Below are 26,676 nucleotides of genomic sequence, written 5' to 3' on the forward strand. Positions count from 1 at the left end.
ATTCTTGTGGCTGAATTTTTGGTTTATAACATTGAGGGTTCCTGATGACTAAATAACTGATAAAGATTTACCTGTATTATTCTTGAATTTTATTCTTTGTCACATTTTCCAGTATAGCAGCAACTTTACAATTTCAGTTTGTATCACACCACAAATTAAATTATTAGTGACACAATCAAAAACATGTCTCACAATATTCCAAAGAGTTAACAAAGCAAAAGAGTCTATAAACTTTCTTGACAAAAGAAGAATCATCACCAAGTTATAACATTATTTTATAAATGGATCCAGAAATTAATTTAATAGTTAGCATCAGATTGTGCAATTAATAATATGAATTTTAAGTATGCCAGATATATCGTAACTTCAGATATTTCTGCAAGAAGAATAATTTTAACTGTACATACAGAGCATAACAAATTAATTTATTTTTATACATTTTAGTTGAAACATATATACAGAATCATATGAAATTCTTTTAGTTATACAACTGAGATAATGTTCATCTATACGAGAATCAGTAGTATAAATGGTATCGGTTATTTCTATAAGAAAAAGGTTATGTTAAAAAAAGGGTGTCCCATTACACCACTCAGTGGCAGACCATGCTGCTGAGCACAGCCCATGTCATCTGGATCCATGCCCCCAAAACCAGATACTCTGAATTTTATAGCTGGGAGTTGTTCTCGCAACACATCCTTTGATCCCATAATCTTCATGACCTTCATGTTTTCTGTAAATCACTGAAGACAAATTGTGGCATGGTTCCTTTGATAGGATATGGGTGATTTCCCTTCCCACCTTTTCCCCCAGAACAAGATTTTCCTCTATCTTTTTAATGAAATTGTCAACAGCACCTTAAAGCCTAATCTTGTGACCCTCCCAGTTGACAAAATATTGAATGGCTTGAAACAGTGAATTATGTGGCAGATTTGCTTGGTCAACACATGAATATTGTAGAGACACTTGCACAAGAAAACTCAATAACAAAGGCAGTATGTGAAGAACTGCATTCAAATTTTGAGAACTCATATTCACAGAAAATTGTAAAGACATATCACATAATAATGAAGTAAAGAGAGGATACGATGTATAAAGAAGTATATGGACAGTTTTTTTGTGCATTGCATCCACAAACATAATATGAAGGATTGTAAATTATACTGACACCAGGTACCTTTCATGAAATACATTGAGTTGTCGAATAAATGCAGAAATAGATATTGCATTTTCCAATCTTTTGTTTGAAATGGCATCAGTCCCTTTTGAATTCATTGGTTCATTTACATATTGTTTCTCTAAATACATAAATAACAAGCTAGTGCTGATCTACTCACATTGTTAAGTACAGAAATTACTTCTGTACGACATAAAAAACCGCTACTTTGAAGGAAGAATACAACTACACTTATGCTATTCAGTGGTTGGTTTCACTTGATATTGTTGCAGAAGAAGCTGAGTATCACAGTCACCATGGTGTAGTGGTTATGACACTAGATGGTTGCATGGATGGTCATTAGTTCAAAACTCACCTGAATTGTAAAATTTTAATTTCTATATTCAGTTCAAGTACATTCTAGAAGTATCCAAATATGTCAAGAATCATTGTACTTGAATGTTCTGTAACTGTATATCTACCATATGTGTTCTGGCCAAAGGCAGTTCGCTCTGCACTCTTGTGTGTGCAAGTGCTGAATAAACCATCGTTAAGTGAAGTTAGTGTTCATCATTCATCTAATTACACCTTCTTCTACGTGACATTATTCTGGTGGAGGTGCCGCACATTGTCGACGACACAGTGGCTCCCATTAGGTCATGACAGAGCTGCTGTTTATGTGGCAAGAAACCCGAGTTCGAGCCATATTCAACAGATCACAATCTATCACAGATAGAAGAAGAAGAGGACGTTACAATGACAGTAACTGTGTGCCACCACTTGAGACATCCCTTCGGGTTCCCTGGTGACAATGGCCAAGATCCAAACAACTGGCTGAAGGTGTATGAGTGTATAGTCAAATTTAATAAATGGGATGACACCGTGTGTTTGGCTAACGTATTTTTCTATTTGGAGGGCACTCTCAAGTAACGGTATGAGAACAGTGAGGAGAAGTTCACAAGCTGGGAAGTATTTCAGGTGGAACTGCACAAGTATTTCGGCAACACACAATGACAGAAGTGCTAGGCTGAAGATAAATTAAAGTGCAGGGCACAGCGTCCAGGAGAAACTACAGCATCCTACATTCAAGACGTCTTGGAGCTGTGTAAAATAGTTGATCCTAGAATGAAGGAGGAAGATAAGATTGCACATCTCATGAAGGGTGTTGCTGAGGGCATGTATCAAGCCCTACTGCTGAAGGAGGTTTCAACAGCAGATGACTTCATAAAATGGTATCAATATATGGAGACAATGCAGCAAAAAAGAATTACATGCAAGAAGTTTGAACAGCTTCCAAATGTCATATCGATGTCTGTGATGGAGGAAGGAACTGATTTCACAAATGTTCTTAATCAGATAGTGAGAGAGGAAGTTCAGAAGGCACTTGGATTGCATGGCGAACAAAAAACCGAGACACTTCGAGAGGTCATAAGGGAGGAAGTGGAGCAGACATTGAACCCAATCTCTCGTCCTTCATTTCCCTTTAAAACGGTGAAAAGGTTGAGACCCAGGCGAAGTTACGTTCCTACAATGTCGCATGAGGAACCTGTTTGAGCACCAAGGAAGACTGAAATCTGGAGGACCCAGGATAACCAACCAGTATGTTTCCACTGGACATGTGGTGTGCTATTTTCGAGAAAGGCAGCGGATATTTGATGACACCCGTGCCAGAAGACAGCAGACTGATCTTAGCCGATGCCAACTTTGGGACAACGAAGATGAACAAGAAGATGTGTGTGCAGGACGACGTAGGTCACCATCGCCGCAAGCTAGCTGGTGGAGAGGATGCTCCTCAACATGCCGATCAAGGTCTCCATTGCCGTTTAGAAGCTCCAACCGATCACCTAGCCACTGCAACCTGAAAAACCAAAGGGCCACCAAAGAGAAAAATCCCCCACTGTCGATCACTACAAAAATGATAGGAAACTATGTTGATATCTTCATGAATGGCTGACCAGCCCAAGCTCTTGTGGACTCTGTAGCATCATATTCAGTCATTCCAGAGAAGTACCATTGGCAGTTGCAGAAAACTGTATTGATTGACTACAAAACATCTCTGCTGAAGGTGGCTAATGGGAAATATGTAAAACCTACACAAAGATGTACCATTTGTATGGGTATAAGAGGCCATACACAACCATTAGAACTCGTCATCTTACAAGAGTGTAGTCACGATGTCATTGTCAGATGGGACTTTTTGAAAGGTTCTCAGGCAATTATAGAATGTGGTCGCTCAAAGATTTTGCTAGACGAGCTGGGATACTGTGGGCAGAAAGATGCGCATCCGAGTGTGTGGAGACGATGTGTGCTGGATGAAGTGATCTTTCCTGCAGTCAGTGCTAGAAAGGTAATTGTCACATGTCATGCCATGCATCAACCCATGGGTCTTGTAGTGGAATGTAAGAGAAGCATACCACTGAAGAATAACTTTGTCATCCCAGCCTCTTTTGTCTTGTTCAAGAACTGATTCAGAGAATTGTGGATTGTTAACTGTTACTGAGAACCGCAGATCCTTCCAAGACAGCATGTGCATAGCAAACGCTGAGCTGGTAACTGAATAACAACTGAGCAGCATAGAAACCTCTCATACTGTCTGTGGGCGAAATGAGTGCTACCACTAAAATTCAAGATCTTCGAATTCGATTATCGGCGGGCCTCACTAAGGGACAACAGAAGAAGCTACTTGCCATTCTTTAAGAGTTCTCTGAATGCTTCAATCCACAGGTGAAGAGCAACTTAGACAAATCGACAGTGAAGCATCAGATTAGCACTGGAGACGATCAACCAACAAACCAGAGAGCATACTGTGTCTCAGCAATGGAACATCGAATAATTCATGACGAGGTAGAGAAAATGATGAAGAATGACATCATTCAGCCTTCACAGAGTTCATGGTCATCACCAGTGTTTCTTGTCAGGAAGAAGGATGGCAATGGACGCTTTTGTGTTGATTGCAGGAAGCTTAATAAGATAACTAAAAAGGACGTTTACCCTCTTCCACGAATTGACGATACACTAGATTGTCTAAAGGGGGCTAAGTTTTTCTCAACCATGGACATGTACTCGGGATACTGGCAAATCGAAGTATTTGAGGCTGATCGTGAGAAAACTGTATTCATCACCCCTGAGGGCCTGTATGAGTTTACAGTAATGCCATTTGGTTTGTGTAATGCACCAGAAACTTTTGAACAGATGATGGATAATCGTCTAAGGCACCTGAAGTGGATTATGTGTCATTGATATTTAGATGACATTATAGTGTTTTCAGAGGTATTTGATGAACATGTAAAAAGACTGAGGGCCATTCTTAAGTGTCTCCAACAAGGCGGACTGAAACTTAATTCAAGAAAGTGTCTCCTTGGAGCAAAAGAAATTAAAATACTTTGACGCCTTGTGTCAAATGAAGGTGTGCGGCCAGACCCAGAAAAATTGAGATCTATAACGGAATTTCCTATTCCTAAAAGTATTAGAGATATGAAAAGCTTCCTCGGATTATGTTTTTATTACCGTTGTTTTGTCAAAGACTTTTGTATCAAAGCCAGGCCACTCTAAGAGTTGTTAAAAACTGATCTAAAATTATCTGGTGTGGTGCTCAACAAGATTCTTTCAATGTGCTGAGAAAAGCTCTGACGAGTGACCCTGTACTTGGTCTGTATGATGAGAGAGCACCTACCAAACTACACACAGATGCCAGTGGGTATGGGATCGGTGCTGTTGTAGTGCAAATTTCCGATGGGAAAGAGAAGGTTATAGCCTATTCTTCTAGGACACTTACAAAAGCCAAGAGAAACTACTCAACTACAGACAGAGAAAGTCTTGCTGTGATCTGGGCCGTGTGCAAATTTCGACAGTATCTCTATGGAAGGCCATACACAGTTGTTACAGACCATCATTCACTTTGTTGCTTGACAGGTCTTAAGGATCCAACAGGATGATTCGCCAGGTGGGCACTACGTCTTCAAGAGTATAACACTACCATAGTGTACAAAAGACGAAGAAAACAGCAAGATACCGACTTCCTGTCAAGAAAACCTGTGCAAGACCATCAAGACTTTGAAGAAGATAGTGACTGCCTCGCTGCACTCCAGGATCTCTCTGCTGAGCAGAAGGAGGACGCCAAGATATCTCAAATTACGCTTGCCTTAAATTGGTCAGAGGTTGTGAATTGACAATTTAAGGTAGTTAATGGATTACTTTGCAAGAAAAACTTTGATCTGTTTGGAAAGAGGTGGCTACCAGTGATTCCTAAACACATGCGCTTAGATGTTTTGTAGAAATTCCATGACACACCTGAGGTCAGACATTTAGGATTTATTAAGACATATGATAGGCTCCGCAAGAGATTTTTATGGCCAGTTTTATTTAGAAGTGTCCGTCACTATGTGTCGCACTGTCGAGAGTGCCAGAGGAGAAAGGCAGTTCATCAGAAACCACCTGGCCGACTCATATCAATAACACCAGTATAAATGCCTTTCCATTGTGTTGGGATTGACCTCCTAGGATGATTTCCAAAGTCTGCTAGTGGAAATAGATGGATTATTGTTTGCATTTATTATCTGACTCACTATGCCATTACAAAAGCTGTGAAAACAGCGCAAGTACTCGAGGTAGCCAAATTCATCATGGAAGACATTGTATTAAAACACCATGCCCCAAGGTGGTTAATTACAGATCAAGGGAAAGTTTTTCAATCAAATCTTGTGACAGAGATAAACCGTCGGTGCAATATTACTGATCACATGATGACTGCCTACCATCTGCAAACTAACGGGCTTACTGAACGCCTTAATAAGACCTTGGCCAACATGCTATCAATGTTCGTCAGTGTTGAGCAGAGCAACTGGGATGAGGTGCTACCATTAGTGACATTTGCCTACAACACCGCAAAACAAGACACAACAGGATTTATGCCATTTTTCCTGGTGCATGGGTGTGAGGCAACTACGACGATAGACACTGTGTTTCCGTTACGTCCTGATGATGTGGACAATGACTACATCAGCCAGGTGTTAACCAGAGCTGAGGAAGCTTGGCAGTTAGCTTGACTCTGCACGCTGCAGGCTCGAGAAAATGATCACCGAAGGTATGACGCGAGGCACCGCTCTGTTGTCTACCATCCTGGGAACCTTGTCTGGATCTTCCTCCTCAGGCACTACTTTGAACCTTATAAAGTTGTAAAGCAATTGTCTGATGTTACTTATGAAGTTCAAGATTTTGACCCCGACACAAGACAACGAAAGATCAGAGATACAGTCGACGTCCTTTGAATGAAGCCTTATAAGGATCCTGCAACCCAGGGTAAATTTGAAGCTCCAGTGACAGGCAACAAGTGGAAAGGTGATGAAGAGCATAGCAGCAAAGGAAGTTCTAAGAAGATCACCGCCAGGGCGAACATCAGTCATCGGGAGTCAGAGTATGCAGGCCCGATGACTCGTTCCCGGACTAGGAGGACATTACACCGAGATGCTGTTCTCTTAAAGAGGGAGCAGTGTTGCAGAAGAAGCTGAGTAGCACAGTCACCGTGGTGTAGTGGTTATGATACTAGACTGTTGCATGGAGGATCGTGAGTTCAAAACTTACCTTCTAAACAGCTTGGCGGTGAGCTGGTATGACATGGGCATACAAAAACTGCAACAACGTCTACAAAAATGCATCGACAGAAATTTCTATATTCAGTTCAAGTACACTCTAGAAGTATCCACAAACGTCAAGAATCATTGTAGTGGAATGTTCTGTAACTGTATATATACCATATGTGTTCTGGACAGAGGCAGTTCACTCCTCTCTCTTGTATGTGCAAGTGCTGAGTAAACCTTTGTTAAGTGAAGTTAGTGTTCGTCATTCATCTAATTACACTTTCTTCTACGTGACAGTATTACAGAGCATGTGTATAACTTACACAGAACAGCGATGACAATATGAGAAGAATGGATGGCTGCTCAACACTGAGTGACAGACAGGCATATTGAAAAAATGCTGTTAAATATTATTAGCCACCAAATTGGGTTCTTCATCAAATATAGACAAAACAAAATACACAAACGTTCACACTTACATCACTCACACACTTGCTAGTGCCATCCCTAGGGACTGAGGTAAGCAGCAATCTTTGCTCGTGTAGAACGTGAAGGTACAAGAGAGTTATGGTGTGAGGAGGGGGAGAGTGGCAAAATACTAGTACTGCCTGTAGAGGCATGCAGGGACATGACTGGGACAGTATAGTGAACTAGTAGGTGCAGCAGCAGGTCATGGTTGGGTAGGGGAAGGGTAAAGAGGAGAGAGGGAAGAAGAGGAAAGGAAATGACTACAGGTATGCTGATGCACTGGTGTGAAGAAGGCATGTGCGGAGCTGGAGTGGGAGCGGGGAGGATAGGAGATGGCTGTGCCCAGCCCATCAAACCATGTAATCTACCAACTTAGCAACAACCACTGTGCTGCATTCTGTGTGGGCATGACCACTAACAAACTGTCGGTCCATATGAATGGCCACTGCCAAACTGTGGCCAGGAGACAGCTGGACCAACCAGTTGCTAATAAGCATGCTGCCTAACACAATGTGCTTGACTTTGAGGACTTCCTCACAGCTTGTACCATCTGGAGTCTTCCTGCAAACACTAGCTTTTCGGAACTGCGCAGGTGGGTATTCTCCCTGTGGCATACCCTTTGTTCCCATAACCCCCCTGGCATCAAACTTCATCAATCTCTGTCCTCCGCCTGTCTATTCTCTTCCATGCTACCACTCAATCTCTACAAGGGTAATCCCTAAAGTAAGGTCTCCTATTTTTTTATAAGTACATAGACCTGTTTAGTTCTACAATGGTTTACTACAATTTACAGCTTGAACATTTAGCTATTTTTTGATATAATCAACATTTCTGTCGATGCATTTTTGTAGACGTTGCTGCAGTTTTTGTATGCCCATGTCATACCAGCTCACCGCCAAGCTGTTTAGAAGGTTACAAACCTCTTCTTTCACCTCGTTGTCAGAGCTGAATCACTTTCCGGCCAAATGTTCCTTTAACCTAGGGAACAGGTGATAGTCACTGGGCACCAAGTCAGGACCGTAGGGTGGGTGGGTGATTATGTTCCACTGAAACATTGCAGGAGAGCAGCGGTTTGCTGAGTGATGTGTGGGTGAGCGTTGTCATGGAGAATGTGTACACCCTTGCTCAACTTCACTGGTTCTGAATTGCCCGCCTGAGTTTTTTCAGAGTTTCACAGTACCTGTCAGTATTAATTGTGGTCCCAGTGGGCATAAAGTCAACCAACAATACCCCTTTCTGATCCCAAAAAACGGTTGTCATGACTTTATTGGCAGACTGTGTTTGTTTGAATTTCCATGGCTTTGGTGACGAAGGGTGCCGCTAATGGTGTGATTGTTGCTTGGTCTCAGGTGTAAAGTGGTATACCCAGGTTATGTCACCTGTGACAATTGAGTCCAGAAAGTTGTCCTGTTTGGCTGCAAGGCGGTGAAGAAATGCACTGGAAGCATCAACTCGTTGCCGCGCGTGGTCCTCAGTCAGCATGCGTGGCACCCATCTTGCACACACCTTTCGGTAGTTCAATGTTTCTGTTAAAATTCTGTGAGTGGTGGTTCAGGAAAGCCCAGGAACCAACATCCAGAAACCATCCAGGGTAATCTGCCGATCTTCACGCATGCTTTGCTCAACCTTCAACACTGTCTCCTCAGAAATTGATGGTCTCCCGCTCCTTTGTTCGTCATGAATTTCAGTCCGACCAGATGCAAACTCTCTACACCACTTACAAACATTTTTGACGTCCATGCACAACTCACCATACACTTCTGTCAATTGGGGGTGGTTTTCAATTGGCGCAGTGCCCTTTGCATTCAAAAACCGAATAACTGCGCGCAATTTGCACTTGGCGGTAACATCCAACAGGAGCTCCATTCTCAACGGCTGCCAAGTCAAGACTGAGTGCCCCAGCACAGCATGCACATGTTTACACACAGCGCATGAAGCCCTCTTAATAACAGTGTGACCAACTGCCACACAAACAGAGTTCTGTAGTTTAAAAAAATAGGAGACCTCACTTTTGGGATTACCCTCGTACAAAGTCCCTTCTATCCTGCCATTGCAGCTGCATAGTACTTTCCCCTTCTCTATTTCTCTCTCTTCCCCTTCGCCCCCCTCCCCCCACCCTCTTCTTAAGAACAACGTCCTGACACTGCAGCTGTCAGCCCACTATCTTGTCCCCGCCAGATCACTGCATGCTTCTTCCAGCAGCACTAGCATCTTCTCCCACCCCTGCTACCCCTTCCTGCCCTAAACCTTTTCTGTTCCCCCACTGCCCACCCCATCAAAGATCACTGCTTACCTCAGATGTAGTCTTGGTTGGGCCTAGCACCCGGAGACAACAATGGCTATAGGTGTCTGAGCTATTCATGATTGAATATGTGTGTGTTTTGTTTTGTCTGTGTCCGATGAAGACTTAGTCTGATAGCTAATGATATTTAACAGTGGTCTCTCTGCCATTAATGATTTGGATTTAAAGTCATATGTCTCATTGCTGCTATTGTCAGGGTGTTGAATACCATTTGCCTTACTGACTTTATTTGTTTTATACCTAATGATGTCACAAATTCTCTTTGCTTTGCTTGTGATCTTGCAATTTTGAATTTTTTTATGCGTACTGCATTTTTATGATGCAATTCTGAATTTGGCAATACTGCTTGTATCACAACATTAAGTTGTACTTAGAGCTAGTCCTCTGCATTCAGTAAATCTGTCTTCATGGAGCATTTTCTGGGTTTCCATTGGAAACATCACAAATCTGTTGTAACAGAAAACTGGATTCATAGTGTCATAAGAATATTTTTAGGAAAGATAAATTTCTTAATTAGTGTGGATCTTTTGTAAATTTCTTCCTATTATTCATCCTGTAAATTCTCTCTGAGAAGTGTAACTGATTTAGCATATATGATTTGCTGAAACTGTAATTTCCTTTCTTAGCTAAACATGATTGATGACTATGATTATTGTTACCAATTGACCATCGTAATTGGATAAATAATTTATTAAGGGACTTAAATCTGTTTCAGAAAAGATTGTTGGATTTAGAAATAAGTTACCAGTCACTGTTGTGCTGTGTCCTTTTCTGTTGTTCTGAACATTATTGTATAATAATCAATAATATTTGACATCTACTGCTAGATAAAGGCCTCCTTCAGACTTTTCAATACAGTACCCTCTTCAGTTATATGCACCTTTATTTTTTCTACTGCCGACTCACCTCCTGTTAGGCTGTCACTTTGATTTGTTCTCAGCCCTTGGAACCCAGAATAGGACATCCTTGGTGGCCACAGGCCCTGCCCACTTTCATTGCAGTCATAATTACACATGTTCCATTCAAATCTTTATACTTAACCATCTGTCTGTTTTCCTTCCTCTTTTAATAATTCCCATTGTGCACCTGTCTATTGCTCACTGAGCAACTTGCAATTTGTGTAGGGGTTTCACACTGAAAGTCCATGTCTCACAGTCAGCTGTAGCAGCATGACTTTAATTCTGCTTTGCTACTAACATAGAAAGTACTTTCCTTAGTGAGTTCTGCAGAAGATGGCCTGTCTTAGAGCAACGTGCAACGTCCCTCAGCTAAGAAAAGCTGTAAAAAATTAGCTGCACTACGTGTGTCAACAGGGTGCACGCATATATTTAGGTTTATTATACTGTTGAAGTGAGTTAATTTTATCATGTCTGGCTGGAACTAATGAATGAAGAAAAGTCTTTGCAGAAAACACGTGTTCCATATTGTCACTTTCTTCACACACATTAAACCAAGTCCATCTTAGTATACAATTTCAGAAAGGAAAGAACGAAATTAAGCACAGTTCAACTTTTCACATTTACAGATTTATATCACTCTATCTCTCTCTAGTAGCTTGTTTAAGGTTTTAGCTCAGACCTGACACTGAAAGAACCACAAGAAAATATGTTTAATAGTTCTGAATACTCATTCAAATATTATGCAAATTATCACTTTTGGATTCTGAAAGTTCACATTTGTTACTGTTCAGCACACCACATGGAATTTATACCCTCAAACGAAAATAGTGCTGATCTGCTCACACTGTTAAGTACAGAAACTACTTCTGGATTACATTATCATAAAAAAGCTACTTTGAAGTAAGAGTACAACTACACTTAGGTTATTCAGCTGTTGGTTTCACCTGACATTACAGAGCATGTGTATAACTTACACAGAACACTGATGACAATATGAGAAGAATGGATGGCTGCTCGACACATAGAGGAGGCACTGAGTGACAGACAGGCATATTGAAAAAATGCTGTTAAATACTATTAGTTATCAAACTAAGTTCTTCATCAACTCTGTACTGCCACACTGAGGCAAGCTGCAACTGTGATCATCTTGCTGTCAGTCCAAAGTGCTCCACACATTGCTGCCCTGTCTGTGCGGATATTTGTCTTGCTCTGTGGAACATTAAATTGCCACCTCAATGGACTACAAGCTGCTGCTGTAAAATTCTGACAGGTGCCGGCAGACATTTCTCCTCCTTATGTAGAGCATAACACAATCTCCTCAACAACAAACAAATTTTAAGTTTGAATGCTGAATGAGAAACCTGGTGCATAATTTGAACTTGCTTACAGAATGTAGATGCCATTACTTCTACTTTTGCATAACCAAGTATATCAATCCATTGCATGCCTCCTTCAGAGAGATGCCATTTTAATGGCCTGCAGTGTACATTACAATCAACACCTACAAATAGAAAACTGCCATGCATGATTCCCCGAAAGGTTGTCTTGCATTAGTCTTGAAACTGCTCAAACAACAGTAGAATTCTCTTCCATCTCGTCAGTTTTTTTCCTGGTTGTGATAACATTCGTGCTGCAGTGTTGTTATTTGCTAGATTCCATTACATAGCCGGCCAGAGTGGCCAAGCGGTTCTAGGCGCTACAGTTTGGAACCGCACGACTGCTACAGTCACAGATTTGAATCCTGCCTCAGGCATGGATGTGTGTGATGTCCTTAGGTTAGTTAGGTTTAAGTAGTTCTAAGTTCTAGGGGACTGATGACCAAAGACGTTAAGTCCCATAGTGCTCAGAGCCATTTGAACCATTCCATTACATATTTTCATGAACACTGCACTGTTACACACAGAAACACACCCACGCGCACACACAAAACCATAACATACGAGGTCTATTCAAAAACTTCTGGAAAATTTGTAATTTTGGGCCAATGATGCATTAGAGCAAAATGAATTTGGCACCCCTGCACATGCCTGTGTTTAAGGTGTAACTGCCTGAAGTTTCATTGTTGTATGTCTGTTAGTTATTGTTCAGTGCTGTATTGAGGTGTCAGTGTTATAGGAGCAAAGTGTCTGCATTAAATTTTGCATGAAACTCAAGACAACCTTTACAGAGACACAGCAAATGATACAGGAAGCCTATAGCGATGAGTTCTTAAACCATACTTGATGTTACAAATGGTTCACACAGTTTAAAAATGGCCAGGCAGAAGTTAAAGATTACCCTCGTCCAGGATGCCCTTCAACGTCTGCCAATGATGCTCTTGTCAGGAATGTCAATGAAATTATGCATGCCAATCGAAGACTGACTGACTGAGAGATTTCAAAAGAATGTAACATTTCAGTTGGGTCATGTTAAGACATCCTGACACTGCATCTTGGAATGCATTATGTCACTGCCAAGTTCATTCCACGGCTTCTGAGCCAAGGCCAGAAAGACCTTCATCCCGCATTCTGTGAAAAGCTCTTGGATCGCGCAAATGAGAACAAGATGTCCCTGAAGAGAATCATAACTGGTGATGAGATGTGGGTCTATGTTATGACGTTAAGACCAAGGTTGAATCTTCATAATGGATCATGTCAGGTCAAATACCATGCTGATAGTTTTCTTTGACTTTGAAGGATTAGTGCCTCATGAATTCATGCCACAGGGACAAACTGCTAATCGATGGTACTATCGGGATGTGTTGCAATGCCTGCAAGAAAATCTGAGAAGGAAATGGCCTGAAATGTGGCAAGACAGTTCATGTCTCTCGCATCACGATAACACATTTGTACATTCATCCCTGTTGGTGTGCGACTATTGCACAAAAAACAAAATCACTATGTTACCTCATCCTCTATACTCTCCTGTCCCTTGCAATTGTTTTTTTTTTTTTTTCCCCAAAGTTGAAAACTCCATTGAAAGGGGGAAGATCTGCAATGATAGACGAGATAAAAGAAAATTCTTGAATGGTGCTTCATGTGATCCAGCAAGAGCCATACCAAGACTGCTTCTGGAAGTGAAAACAGCATTGGGAGTGGTGTATCACTTGTGGAGGAGAGTATTTTGAAGGAGACTATAAGTAAAAGGTAAGCACAGATAAATTTTGTGGACAAAGTTCTGTAATTTTTTGAACAGACCTCGTATTACACGTTTGAGGTGAGCTAATGTTTCATCTGAGTTAATCAAATACCTGTGTCAAGCCTGCCAGGTATGTGATTAGCACACTCATGTATGATTTTAAAGTTGAATGCTGCACAATACCATCAAATAAACTAAACATGTACGTTTTGGAAGATTAGCAGCGTGCTTAGTAACAGATTAAATGTGTTATTCTGATCTTGCTAAATGCCAGATGATTACTGACACACAAATTGTTTGAAATATAGAAACAATTTTAGAGATGCTTTTGGGCTATGTTGTCATGAGTACATGAAAGCTTATTATTCTCTTGCAAGTTGCTAAGTGCTCTTTGTCATGATACCTGTCTACATCTTCTCTGTTACTTTTTCTGAAGGTATTATCAGATGAAGTTTAATGACCCAATTCAGCTGACCTACTTCTTGGTCTGGAAATCTTTATAAGTCTTGTCTATAATGAGATCATAGTATTTTAGTGCCTTGGAATAGAGTACAGCAGGAAACTAACATGTAGATTAAAATATCATTGTGCTGAGAGTAAGCAGCAACATATGAATCAGTTTCTTTTGGTATTTGGATATCTTTTCACCATTTTCAGTGTTCTGTAAACATAGTCTTACAAGTGGAATAATGGTATGACAAAGCAGTGATTGGATTTTAAAGGTGAAGAACATGAAAGTGAACTCTGTGTGCATACAGAAGTAATAACCATTATTGTTACTGGATATGTGTATCCCTTTAAATATTCTGAATCACAAACTTCACAGTCATTTCATTATGACATTGAAATTCCATGTGATACGGTACAGCTTTTCCCAACATTAAGGTTGGTTTCAAAACCACATTGTTTTACTAAGCATGGTTCTATTGGAAGTGGTATCCCACTTGCCTTATTACAACCTTTGAAAATAATTAACCATCCAATTACAGTAGGACCTACTGTTTAATGCTGTCTCTCAACCATTGTACAGCTTGGCATTTTCACATTAATAATAGTGACATAAAAATATCCTATTACAAACTGAGAACTGAAACTCGAACTTTAGGATTTTCTCTTGGCTACTGAAGATTTCTAGTAGCCTAGTATTAAAAAATAAGTTGATGTAAAAGTTTGTTCAGTATTTACATGTTACCCACATACACTCAAACACATAATCACAGCAGGAGATGTTTATTTACTATAATGGTTTCTTTTTTCAGGTTACAATATATTTCAAAATACTTTAGAAGAAAGTGGGAAAACACCTGTACCTCCATCTCCAGTACTTGTACTTTGCAAAGGAGAACCATACTTCAGTGCTGAACATTTCATTAATGGTGAAAATAAGATGTACAGCTCTATCCATGACGAACGTGAATTGTTGGTAAGAAATGTGTGCAGCACTCAGTACTTGGACTGGAATACTGATCTTGGGAGTGACAGCCAACAGGTGCACTCTTTCCATTTAGTTGAAACTTCTCTTCACAGTGAACCTGATAGCAACTTTCATAATGTCTCCAAACAACTGTATAATTATACTGCTTGTAAGAGTGGTGATCAAATTACTAGTAAAAAAGTATCACTTCTAAGAAAAAGTACCACCTCTAAAAATTCATCTAGAAGATCTTCAAAGCAACACTCCCAAGGAAGACAAAATGTACAAGGTAACAGCCACTGTCAGAAGAAAAAAAAAAGAGTATGTAACACACAGCCTAATGATACATCTCACACGCAACATAAAAAGAAATCAGCTACAGTTTTTCACAAATTTGATTATGTGCATAGTACGTGTACTTCATTAAATGCTAAAGTTCCTTGTATACAATGCCAGCAATATTTCTGTAACAATAACCAACTTATGAAACACTTATTATCATGTAAACAGTCAACACAGCAAGGAAAAAAACACAAAAAATTATAGAATTGTAATTAGATATTCCACTCCCAGTACATTTAAGTAAAATTGGCTTTTGTGATGTGTGCTGTACAAATATGCATGACTTCCTCAAATTGGCATTTTACTAATTTAGTTCAGCTGGTGAAGCACTATATAAAAGTATAATTATATGTTTATGCACCATTACTATTAACAGTTTAGTAATCTATACCACTTGACTCCACATTAAATTTGCAGACATGCATTTTTGTTGTCATTGCTTACAATTTTATTTCTCCATTTACATAATAAGTGCTTGATTATTTCACCACATCATAACTGATAAATCTAATCTCACTATTAACTGTACTGATAGCTTTTTTTCCCTTCCCATGTATTTAATTTTTGGTTATTAAAAATTCATGTGCTTTCTTCTTCTCTCCTTTTTTTTTAAAAAAAAAAAAAGGGTGAAAAAATTGTAAAATAAGTTCCAAGATTCTGCAATGTAGCAGAAAGAAATTTTAAGTATTACTTCATCATTAGTCAATTGTTTAATACAATTTATTATTTGTGGATATGACAATAGTACAAAGAATCACCACTATATATTTAATTTTGAAAGAGCATTGAACTGTAATCATACTTGAATGCAAATACGAATAACAGTTGTAATAAAATTTTATAGCAGGTTGTGCACCAAACAATATTCTGTACAACATAACTGTTAATGTATATATCAGATAGAATCATGAAACTTTGATTTGTTTTCTAGTGGTCAGTGTAGTAGGAACTGTAATCAGAAGGAAATAAAAATGCGTAGAATTATTTCTGCTTTGTGATTTTACCCTATATGCATTTTCAGGAAATAAGTGAGTAGCAATTAAATTTACAACATGATTGTAAATAGCCTTTTCTGAACATGATACATGGCAATATACTCAAATGATATGTTCTTGAGAATTTTCTTCATCAGTGAAAAAGTGCATGTAAAGTAAGCTAACATAATAGTTTATGAACACTGTGATAAAATTGCCCAGTGATAAATATAATTATGTATGGTAATCAACTAAATGTAAGTAATATATAAATGTTATAACGATCAGGAAATTTAAATACAGCTACAGGATAAATTGCATGTACTGGAAAAAAAGTCACTGGTTAAATCATTTAAAAAAATTTTCAGCTTAAAGCTTACGAAATTCACTGTGTATTAGTCCTGACACAAATGACCTGTAACATGACACTTCATTTCCTTAATGACTATATTTTCAGATTTTGGTATTCATTACAAAGCTGCACATTTTCATTGCCCTCTTTTCTGTGAAACTGAGCCCACCTATAACATGTTCTGGCATAAGATCTGTAGCAAGTAGAGCACATTTTCCCAATCTGCAATGGAAGAAGTTTAGTTTTCTCTTAACAAACTCTGGCTCAAGCAAACAAAAGATAACAACAATAATAACAATAAGTTGAGCAAGTACTGCCATAGTAATCCAGCACAACAGTCTGTGATAAGAGGGGCTTTGTATCGTATTCAGTTTCACAGTGGAATTTCTGAAGAAACACAATAGTTGAAAAATAGTGTATGACTAAAGATATAAAAAATGCTAAGTTAAACACTTTTGACTGTAAAAGAGCAATGTAAGAAACATTCAAAAGTCTGCTGCAATAGAATATTATTCAAAGATCTCTCACAAACCCCCAAAAAATTATATTTCCTTTGTGGGGGACAGCAGTCATATAGAATTTTTTGAAAAAAATTTCCACCATTTGACTGTTAATTGTTCATTTGTTGTGTACAATGGATGTGTACAATAATTGTTCATTTATTGTACACAATAAATGAACAACAAACATTCAGATAGTGGAAATTTCTTTCAAAAAAAATTAGGTCACAAGTAAAGGCTGATAGTGGCATTAAACCCAAATTAAAAATACTTTGTGATTGATGTTTCAGAGTGTCGAGTGGTAGGGGCCAGCAGCCAATCATAGTTCTTCCCTGAGTGCCATGTGCTCCCTCTGTTGCCTGTTTTGTAGATACACGCAGCGCCTCATGAAGTATGGCTGGCTGCACTGCCACACCCCTCCACCCCTCCTCTCCCCTGCGACTACAATCTATCAATCACAAAGTAATTTCAATTGGTGTATAAAGTTAGTGTGCAGATACACACGAAAAGCACACAAACTGAAACCAAGGATATCAAACCAAAAACAGAAATACTGAAATCTCCTTTCATATGTTCCTTTTGCAAAGCACAATCCAGGTGCACTGCCCCTGTTTAAGCCTCACACTACTGCAAAGATAAGTGATATAGGTAGTAGTATCAGTGATGTTAAGAAACATATGAAACTGCTAAAAATAAACAAGTCTCTTAGCCACAAAGGAACCACTACTGAATTGTATAAAGAAATTGTGTCTGAGGTTGCCCTTCTTTTAACCATAATATACCCTCTCTCCATTGAACCAGTAATTGTAAGAAAGCACAGATCACACTCATCTACAATAAGGGTAGCAGAAGTATTCCACCGAACTTATGTTCAATATTGTTGGCATCCACTTGTCGTAGAAACTTAGAACATATTATGACCTCAAATGTAATGAGGTATATCTTACAGAAAGACTTCCTCTGGTGCAACCATCATATAGTTTGAAAACATTGGCTGTGTGAAGCTCAACTGGCACTTTTCTTGCATGACATCCTGAAAACCATGGGTCAAGGCAGTCGGACACATCTGCAAGCCACCATACTGTGTGTGGTGGAAGCTATCCTGTACCACTATTTGCAATCTTTTTTTCTGTTCCAATCACAGATATAGAGATGGAAAAGTAACTGTCCATATGCCTCCATATGAGCCCATATTCCTTGTATCTCTTCTTTGTGGTCTTTACACAAAATGTTTGTTGGCAGGCTGCAGTAGAATTGTTCTGCAGTCAGCTTCAGATGCCAGTTCTCTAAATTTTTTCACTAGTGCTCCTCAGAAAAAACCCACGGCCCTCCAAGGATTCATAGTTGAGTTCCTGAAGGATCTCCGTAACACTTGCACGGTCTTCGAACCTGCCGGTAACAAATCTAGGAGCCCACCTCCAAATTTCTTTGATGTCTTCCTTTAATATGACCTAGTATGGTTCCCAAACCCACAAAGCAGACCTAATGAACAGGCCGCATTAACGACCTATATGCAATCTCTTTTACAGATGAACCACACTTTCCTAAAATTCTCCCAATACAATGATGTTGAGCATTTGCCTTCTGTACCACAATCCTAACATGCTCATACCATTTCATATCGCTTTTCAGTGTTACACTCAGATATTTAAATGATGAGACTGTTTCAAACAGGACACAACTAATGCTGTACCCAAATATTACAGGTTTGTTTTCCCTACTCATCTGCATTAACTTACGTTTCTCTACATTTAGAGCCACCTGCCATTCACCACACCACTTTGAATTTAGTCTAAGTCAACTTGTATCATCCTGTGGTCACTCATCTTTTACAATTTTCAATACTTCACAGCATCATCAGCAAACAAACTCAGATTGCTGCCCACCCTCTCTGCCAGATCATTTATGTATATAGACAATAATAACAATTCTATCACACTTCCCTGAGGCATTGCTGACGATACTCTTGTCTCTGATGAACAACCATGCCAAGGGCTACATACTGGGTTCCATTTGCTTAATAAGTCTTTGAACCACTCACATATCTGAGAACCTGTTCCGTATGCTAGTTAGTACCTGTGTTAACAGTCTGCAGTGGGGTAACCATGTCAAGTGATTGCTCCTCATGCATAGTTTGCAGTATATCATGTGAGAAAAGGGCAAACTGAGTTTCACACGAGTAATGCCTTCTAAAACCATACTGGTTCATGGACATAAACTTTTCAGTCTCTGGGAAATTTATTCTATCCAAATTCAGAACATGTTGTAGAATCCTACAGAAAATCAATGTTGAGGCTATTGGTCTGAAATTTTGTAGGTCTATCATTTTACCATTCTTATTTACAGGAGTCAGTTGCATTTTTTTTTTCACTCGCTTGGGACATTGTGCGAGAGATTTGTGGTAATTGCAAGCTAAGTAAGGGAGCAATGCCTTAGAGCACTCTTTGTAAAACCAAACTGGGATTTCTTCTGGACCTAGTGACTTATTTGTTTCCAGTTCTTTCAGTTGTTTCTCTACACCGGGGATGCTTATTACTGTGTTGTCCATACGGGACTCTGCATGATAGTCAAATGATGGTATGTTTGTATGATTCTCCTGGGTGAACGATTTCTTAAACACAGACTTTCAAACTTTGGCTTTCATTTTGGTACCTCCATCTGCCACACCAGACTGGTCAATGAGTGATTTTTATTTATTTATTTATTTATATACTTGTTCCATAGATCTGTACATGTGAGCAAGTCACTCAGATGTGGAACGTGTCAATATACATAATGATATGAATATAATAGAAGGAAACATTCCACGTGGGGAAAAAAAATATATCTAAAATCAAAGATGATGTGACTTACCAAACGAAAGCGCTGGCACGTCGATAGACACACAAACAAACACAAACATACACACAAAATTCAAGCTTTCGCAACAAACTGTTGCCTCATCAAGAAAGAGGGAAAGAGAGGGAAAGACGAAAGGATGTGGGTTTTAAGGGAGAGGGTAAGGAGTCATTCCAATCCCGGGAGCGGAAAGACTTACCTTAGGGGGAAAAAAGGACGTGTATACACTCGCACGCACACACATATCCATCCACACATATACAGACACAAGCAGACATATTTATACATCAATATACATAATAAAATACATAGAATAAAGACATTGTTATAGTATTAATAACAGTGCACAAAAGTCATACTTATTAGCTTAAAAACTAGTCAACATAAATGTGAAGATAGCTGTTTCATATTCAGGGCATTTTGCATTTATTTTAACCTTGAACAGTAATCAAAACTTCCCACTTTGGGTTTAAAAGTGACCCAAAAATGGAAATGAGAAAAACAGGAATTTTTACATTAGGGCATTAATACATTAGTTTAACAGTAAACAGTGTCAAAAAATTTAAAAACATCTTTCCAATCTGGGTTTTACTTATTTCTCTGAAAGAATTCCTCTAGTGAATAAAGTGAGGTCTCAAGTAAATAATTTTTCAAGCTACGTTTAAATACTGATGTACTACTCCTTATACTTTTGATGCTGTTGGGTAGGGAATTGAAAATTTTCATTCCAGCGTAATTTACCCCTTTCTGAATAAGTGTCAAGTTCTTTATCTAACAGTGGAAATCCTCTTTTCTTCTGGTGTTATGTTCATGATGTAGGCAATTCGTTTCATACAGAGTGGGGTTATTTATTATGAAGCACATCAGTGAATATATGTACTGAGATGTTGCTGTCAGTATTTCAAGTCGTTTAAAAAGATTTCGACATGAGGTTCGTGGGGGTACACCACAAATGATTCTTATTGCTCTTTTTTGTGCTGTGAGGATTTTCTTTGCGGCAGGTGTATTGCCCCAGAAGATGATGCCATAACGCATGACTGAATGAAAATAGCCAAAGTAAGCTGACTTTGAGATGGTAATGTCATTGAAGCGTGACAAAATTCGTAAAGCAAATGTTGCCGACGTCAGCCGTTTTAGTGTTTGTAGAACGTGATGTTCCCAGTTCAGCCTACTGTCCACGTATATGCCTAGGAATTTTGATAAGTACACTTGCTTTATCATCTGATCATTCTGTGTGATAACTATTTCTTTTGGGTTTTTGTGGGTTGTCTGGAACTGGATAAAATTGGTTTTTTTTCAGGTTTATTGAAAGGGAGTTAATACTAAACCAACCCAGAACTTCTTTAAGGATATCATTGACCTCGGATTCTAAGTCAGTAGTTGACACATTATCCACCACAATGCTCGTATAATCAGCGAACATTGTAAATTTACACTGCTTATTGATGGATAAAGGCAGGTCATTAACATATATGAGGAACAGCAAGGGCCCAAGCACTGATCCCTGTGGCACTCCATGCTGCACAATTCCCCACTCAGAGTCCACTATACATTGTGATACACTATCTGAAACATCTAGAATAATCTTCTGCTTCCTATTTTCAAGGTACGATTTTAACCAGTTCCCTACAGGTCCTGTAATTCCATAATGACAGGCCTTCTTGAAGAGTATCTGGTGATCTGCACAGTCGAACGCCTTTGATAGGTCGCATAAGACACCAATTGGCAGCCTCTTGCTGTTTATAGACTCTAGAACATCATTTGTGAATCAGAAAATTGCGTTATCTATTGAAACTCCCTTTTGAAAACCAAACTGCTGACTGTTAATGATGTTCAGGTCACCAAGGTGTGCCACAATCCTGTTGTACAGAGCTTTTTCTAGGACTTTTGAAAATGTTGTTAATAGAGAGATAGGGCGATAGTTTGACACATTTGTAGCATCCCCTGCTTTGTACAGGGGCCTGACAACAGAGTATTTCATTCTGTCTGGAAACACTCCTTGTTGCATGGATGTGTCGCAGATGTGAGACAAAACTTCAGCCACTTCACTACAGCAAGCCTTCAACAGCTTGCTTGAAATATCGTCGATGCCAGCAGAATGTTTATTTTTCAAAGACTGTATGATTTTTTTTATTTCATTGGCAGTAATGGGAAGCACACTTATTTGACTGAAAGGTTCTGGAAAATTATTTTTCATTATACAGGCAGCTTTATCTACAGAACCATGGCAACCTATCTGTGTTGGGACAGTTAAAAAGTGTTGGTTAAAGATTTCAGCAATTTCCTCACTATTAGTTATCTCTGAGTTGTCAACAGTTAAAACAATATTTTTGTCTTTGGTGTAGTTTACAGTCCCTGTTTCTCTCTTTATCACATTCCAGATTGTTTTAATTTTATTTTCAGAATTAGTAATTTCAGATGCTATAAACATACTTTTAGAGTTTTTAATTACTTTGGCAAGAATTTTACAGTAGAGTTTATAATGTTTTAGCTGAGCAGGGTTGTTAGAAGTCTTTGATGCTATGTAGAGTTGTCTTTTTCTCTGACAGGAAGCTATGATGGCCTTAGTGAGCCATGGTTTTTTTTGCAGACCTAGCAGGTTGGACTCTGTATGACTTTTTTGGAAATACACTTTCAAAGGTACCTGCTATCTCATTTGTGAATAAATTGTATTTTGAATTAGCAGTTTCTGCTAGATAAACAGGTGTCCAGTCAGTATGCTGAAGACATGATCTGAACGTTTGAATAGCTTCCTCACTTTATTTTCCTTGCTGTTTTCCATCTAAGTGAGGTGTCACTCAGAGGAATTCCCAAGCTGTTGAAAGTAACTCGTTGTCCGTCATGGTCAGACAGACCATTTATAACCATTTCAATATTAATATGGTTGACTTTACTCTGATCAACAAAAACGTTATCAATGAGAGTACTGGAAGAGGTTGTGGTTCTGGTGGGCGAGCTAACCACGGGAACAAGGTTGTACGTGCCCATGAGATTTTCAAACTCCACCTTGCAGGGAGAATTAACCAAGAAATCTATGTTAAAATCCCCAACAACTACCATGCCCCTATTTTTTCTACTTAAGTACAACAAAAGAGTATCTAATTGTTTAACAGATAGACGACATAAAGGGAAGAGGAAATTATGCAGACCTGAAGAGGATGACAGAAGACCGGACAGCCTGGAGAACTACCATGTGAAAACCTGCCTTTAGGCAGAACACTGATGATGATGATCAGTTCAGTGATTGTTTGTTCTCTACTGTCACCCTAGCTTTCTCAAACCTAACACTTTCAATATCTGCCTCCGTAGCAGAGTGGTCAATATGACAGGCCCACATGCAGGGAACCTGGGTTTGACTCCCAGTACTGCCAAGGATTTTTCCATGGTGAGAGGACTGGACTGGGGTACCCTTAGCCTCATCATGTCAGTTGAGGAGCTACCTGATTGAGAGGTAGTGACTCCAAGGTTGGAAAGTTGACAACAGCCTGGAGCATGGTACCCTGATCTCATGACCCTCCATACTGCATCTAATGATGAATGACTGAGGATGACATGGTAGTAGGTAGACTATCAAGTGGTCTTCATGGCATGATTATGAGGTTTACTTTTCCTTTACTTTTCTAATACTCTCAGTTTCAATACTCACATTCAGTTCTGCTTTATTTGCATCTAGCTTAACACCTTCGGCATACAACTTCATTTGTACTTTGCATTATACTGTACCAATTGTCCCAAAATAGCACTCATCTCAGATATGATTTTAAACATTTCCTCCATTTTCCTGGTTCTCAGTGGCATACACTTCAGTGATGATAAATTAGCAGCTACGTTCTTCCAGGTACTACCTGAGTAAGCTCAGTTAAGAAGCGGAAGAAAAAGACATTGGGGGAAAAATGAGAAAAAGGATAGGAAGGGGAACGAAGATGTGAAACTAAAAGCAATAAGGAAATTATTTAAATGAGTCATAATATAAGGTGCAACAATAAAGTAATGAGACTGATGTGAAAAAAAAAAAAAAAAAAAAAATGTTGCTTACCATTTTAGTCAAGTTTAGTTTGTCTCCTTCAGAGTAGTTCCCTTCTGATTGCACACACTTTTTCCAGTGCTTCTGCCATTGATGGTAACATTTCTGGAACTCATCTTCTGTAATATTTTCCAAGACCCTCATCATAGCTTTTTGGATATCTTGTGTTGTTTGAAAATGGTGTCCCTCGTCCGCTGTTTTGACTCTTGGAAATAGAAAAAAGTCGCAAGGAGTGATATCTGGTGAATAAGGTGGCTGTGGTAGTACTGAAATTTGTTTTGAGGTTAAAAATTGCTATACTAACAAAGCAGTATGGGATGGCTCATTATCGTGATGCTGAATCCAGTTATCAGCAATGTTGGCACGGACACGAAGAACTATTTTGCGAAGTCTTTCTAAAATTTCTTTGTAATAATATTGGTTAACTGTTTGTCCAGGAGCACCCACTCTTTATGAACAATTCCCTTGGAATCAAAGAAGGGCACAAGCATGCATTTCACTTTTGACTTTGACATTCGAGCTTGTTTTTGGTCTGGGTGATCCCTTAGAACACTATTGAGAACTTTGGCATTTTGTCTTTGGATTGTACTGGAAAAAAATAAAAAATAAAAACAACTTTCTTCTTTCATCACCAGCGATAACATGGCTCAAGAATTCTGGATTGATTTCCATTTGCTCTAACAGATTGGCAACCACATTTTTCCATGTTTCTTGCTGTTGTGGTGTGAGATTTTTGGGAACCATTTTTGCACAAATCTTTCTCATACCAAGATCTTCAGTTATTATTAGATGAACCATTTCTTGATTGATGTTCAGTTCTTCTGCAATCATTTTCATGGACAATCTTCGATCAGATCATACGAGTTCATGCACCCTGGCCCAGATGACATCTGACCATAATGTTGATGGTTGTCCACTCGATCTTCATCTTCAACATTTGTTCTGCCTTCACTAAACATTTTATGCCAACGAGAAACTTGAGCTCTTGACGTAACCTCCTCTCCAAAAGCCTTCTAAAGCAGTTGTCATTGCGCTTTCACCCAATTGAATGCAAAAAGAAACGGCATACCGTTGGCAATATTATGTGGTTCCATTTCCGTGATGAAAGATACAAACATTTGTTAACTTATTACAGCGCAACTCACGACTGAGCAGTTGCATTGATGTGCTGCTTGGACTATAAGCAGTTTATAGACCAAGGTCAAAGATAATGTGCCTACCAAGCCTGCAGGGTTTGCCACATCTTGCAAAGAAAATCAGTCTCATTACTTGTCGCACCTCATTAATAAAAAATCTGGATAATGCAAATAGGATTCGTGCACCAAGGGTTCCATACAAACTTCTCTCATGTTAGTTATTTTTGCATACTACTCAAAAGGTACCCTGAAGGAAGAGACTAAGAATTCAAAGCTACATTGCTGTGATTGTAATCAGCTTGTCTAACAGGTGATGTGGAAAAGCTCAATGAACATAAATAGATATTGGTGGAATAAAGATGATTAGTTCATCACAAAAGGTGGTAGGGTAAATTTTAAAATAATCTATGTTTGAGATGTATCTTACATAAAGACATTGTGTAAGAAATTAGGGTGAATATGGAGTTGCATGTTGTTTGCTCATTTCATGAATGGAACAGGAAAAGCAGTAAGAAAAATTGATATGAAGTACTCTCCACTATCCATTGTTAAGCAATATATTTTGGATGTGTAGAAATAATCAGGAATTTCATCAAGCTACAATACCACAACAGGTTATTCATAGCTGAGTCATGAATCATGAATATTTGTTAGAAAAATTTATTTAGATCATTATTGAAATGTCAGTTGTTTTTAGAATGGATCAGTAGTCACAGCATGAAATTAGGCACTCATTTCAAATGACTTCTCTTTTGAAGAAATTTTACTCTTTATTTCAGTATAATTGTAAACATATTTGTCTCAAGTGAAATGATTACTGAATTACAGCATTTTACATTGTTTTGTCTAATTTGTAGTTTAATTAGTTTGAAAGTTCTACATTTATGTACTATTTGTTACATAACATATTTTCAGCATTCTGTCTTTCAGATAATGTACCGTCCATTTCTTTTTTTTGTTTTCACAGGGTACAGAAGAAATAGTGAAATGTATATTAACCAGTTAAAGCTGTGTCATATTTCACAAAAATCTGTTCCTTTAAATTCAAAAATGTGGAATTATGTGGATGGAAAATTTAAATGTAATGGATGTGGAAAGATGTACCAGTGGAGAAACTCACTTTACAACCATGTGAAACTTGAGTGTGGGAAAGAACCCAGCTTTCACTGTCCTTACTGCCCACACCGTTCAAAATTAAAGGGAAATTTGTTAAAACATATGAAAATCAAGCATGCAGAAATAATTTAATTTATGGACTGATGAAAATTATCTTCAGAAAAAATCAGAAGATTTATCTGAAGTTTCTTTTCTCTCACTTTTCATTACAAGATATTTCATTTTCTATTTTCATTTTATGTGTTATTAAGTGGCCCATACAAGTATCATTTGATGCCTGCACATGATCCATTAAGAAAGGTGTCACTGATTTACTCAGTAATAAGTACTGGAATACAGGATGTACAATATTCATTGAGGTATATTTTTACATGAAGCATAAAAGCTGAAATCATAATTTGAACTTTTTTCAAAGTAACTCTTCTGAATAAAATTCCATTACAGTGACATTCAGAAGCAAAA

General features: G+C 38.6%; 1 protein-coding gene across 17 annotated transcripts in view; it reads left to right on the forward strand.

Moving 5' to 3' along the window:
* LOC124605166 (longitudinals lacking protein) overlaps positions 1-26,676 on the forward strand; it is a 547,673-nt gene that overhangs the window by 168,074 nt on the left and 352,923 nt on the right. The window contains exon 5 of one of the 17 annotated variants that reach the window (XM_047136666.1): positions 26,066-26,361. The exons of 14 other annotated variants lie outside the window; for them this stretch is intronic. In XM_047136666.1, the coding sequence (XP_046992622.1) occupies positions 26,066-26,346 (281 nt within the window). In that variant the 3' untranslated portion in view covers positions 26,347-26,361. Of the gene's footprint in view, positions 1-14,777; positions 15,509-26,065; positions 26,362-26,676 lie in introns of those variants that run through there. 2 more of the 17 variants (XM_047136653.1, XM_047136654.1) reach the window with 2 other exon arrangements.

The sequence above is a fragment of the Schistocerca americana genome, chromosome 3 (genome assembly GCF_021461395.2).
Source record: "Schistocerca americana isolate TAMUIC-IGC-003095 chromosome 3, iqSchAmer2.1, whole genome shotgun sequence".
NCBI classification, from domain to species: Eukaryota; Metazoa; Arthropoda; class Insecta; order Orthoptera; family Acrididae; genus Schistocerca; species Schistocerca americana.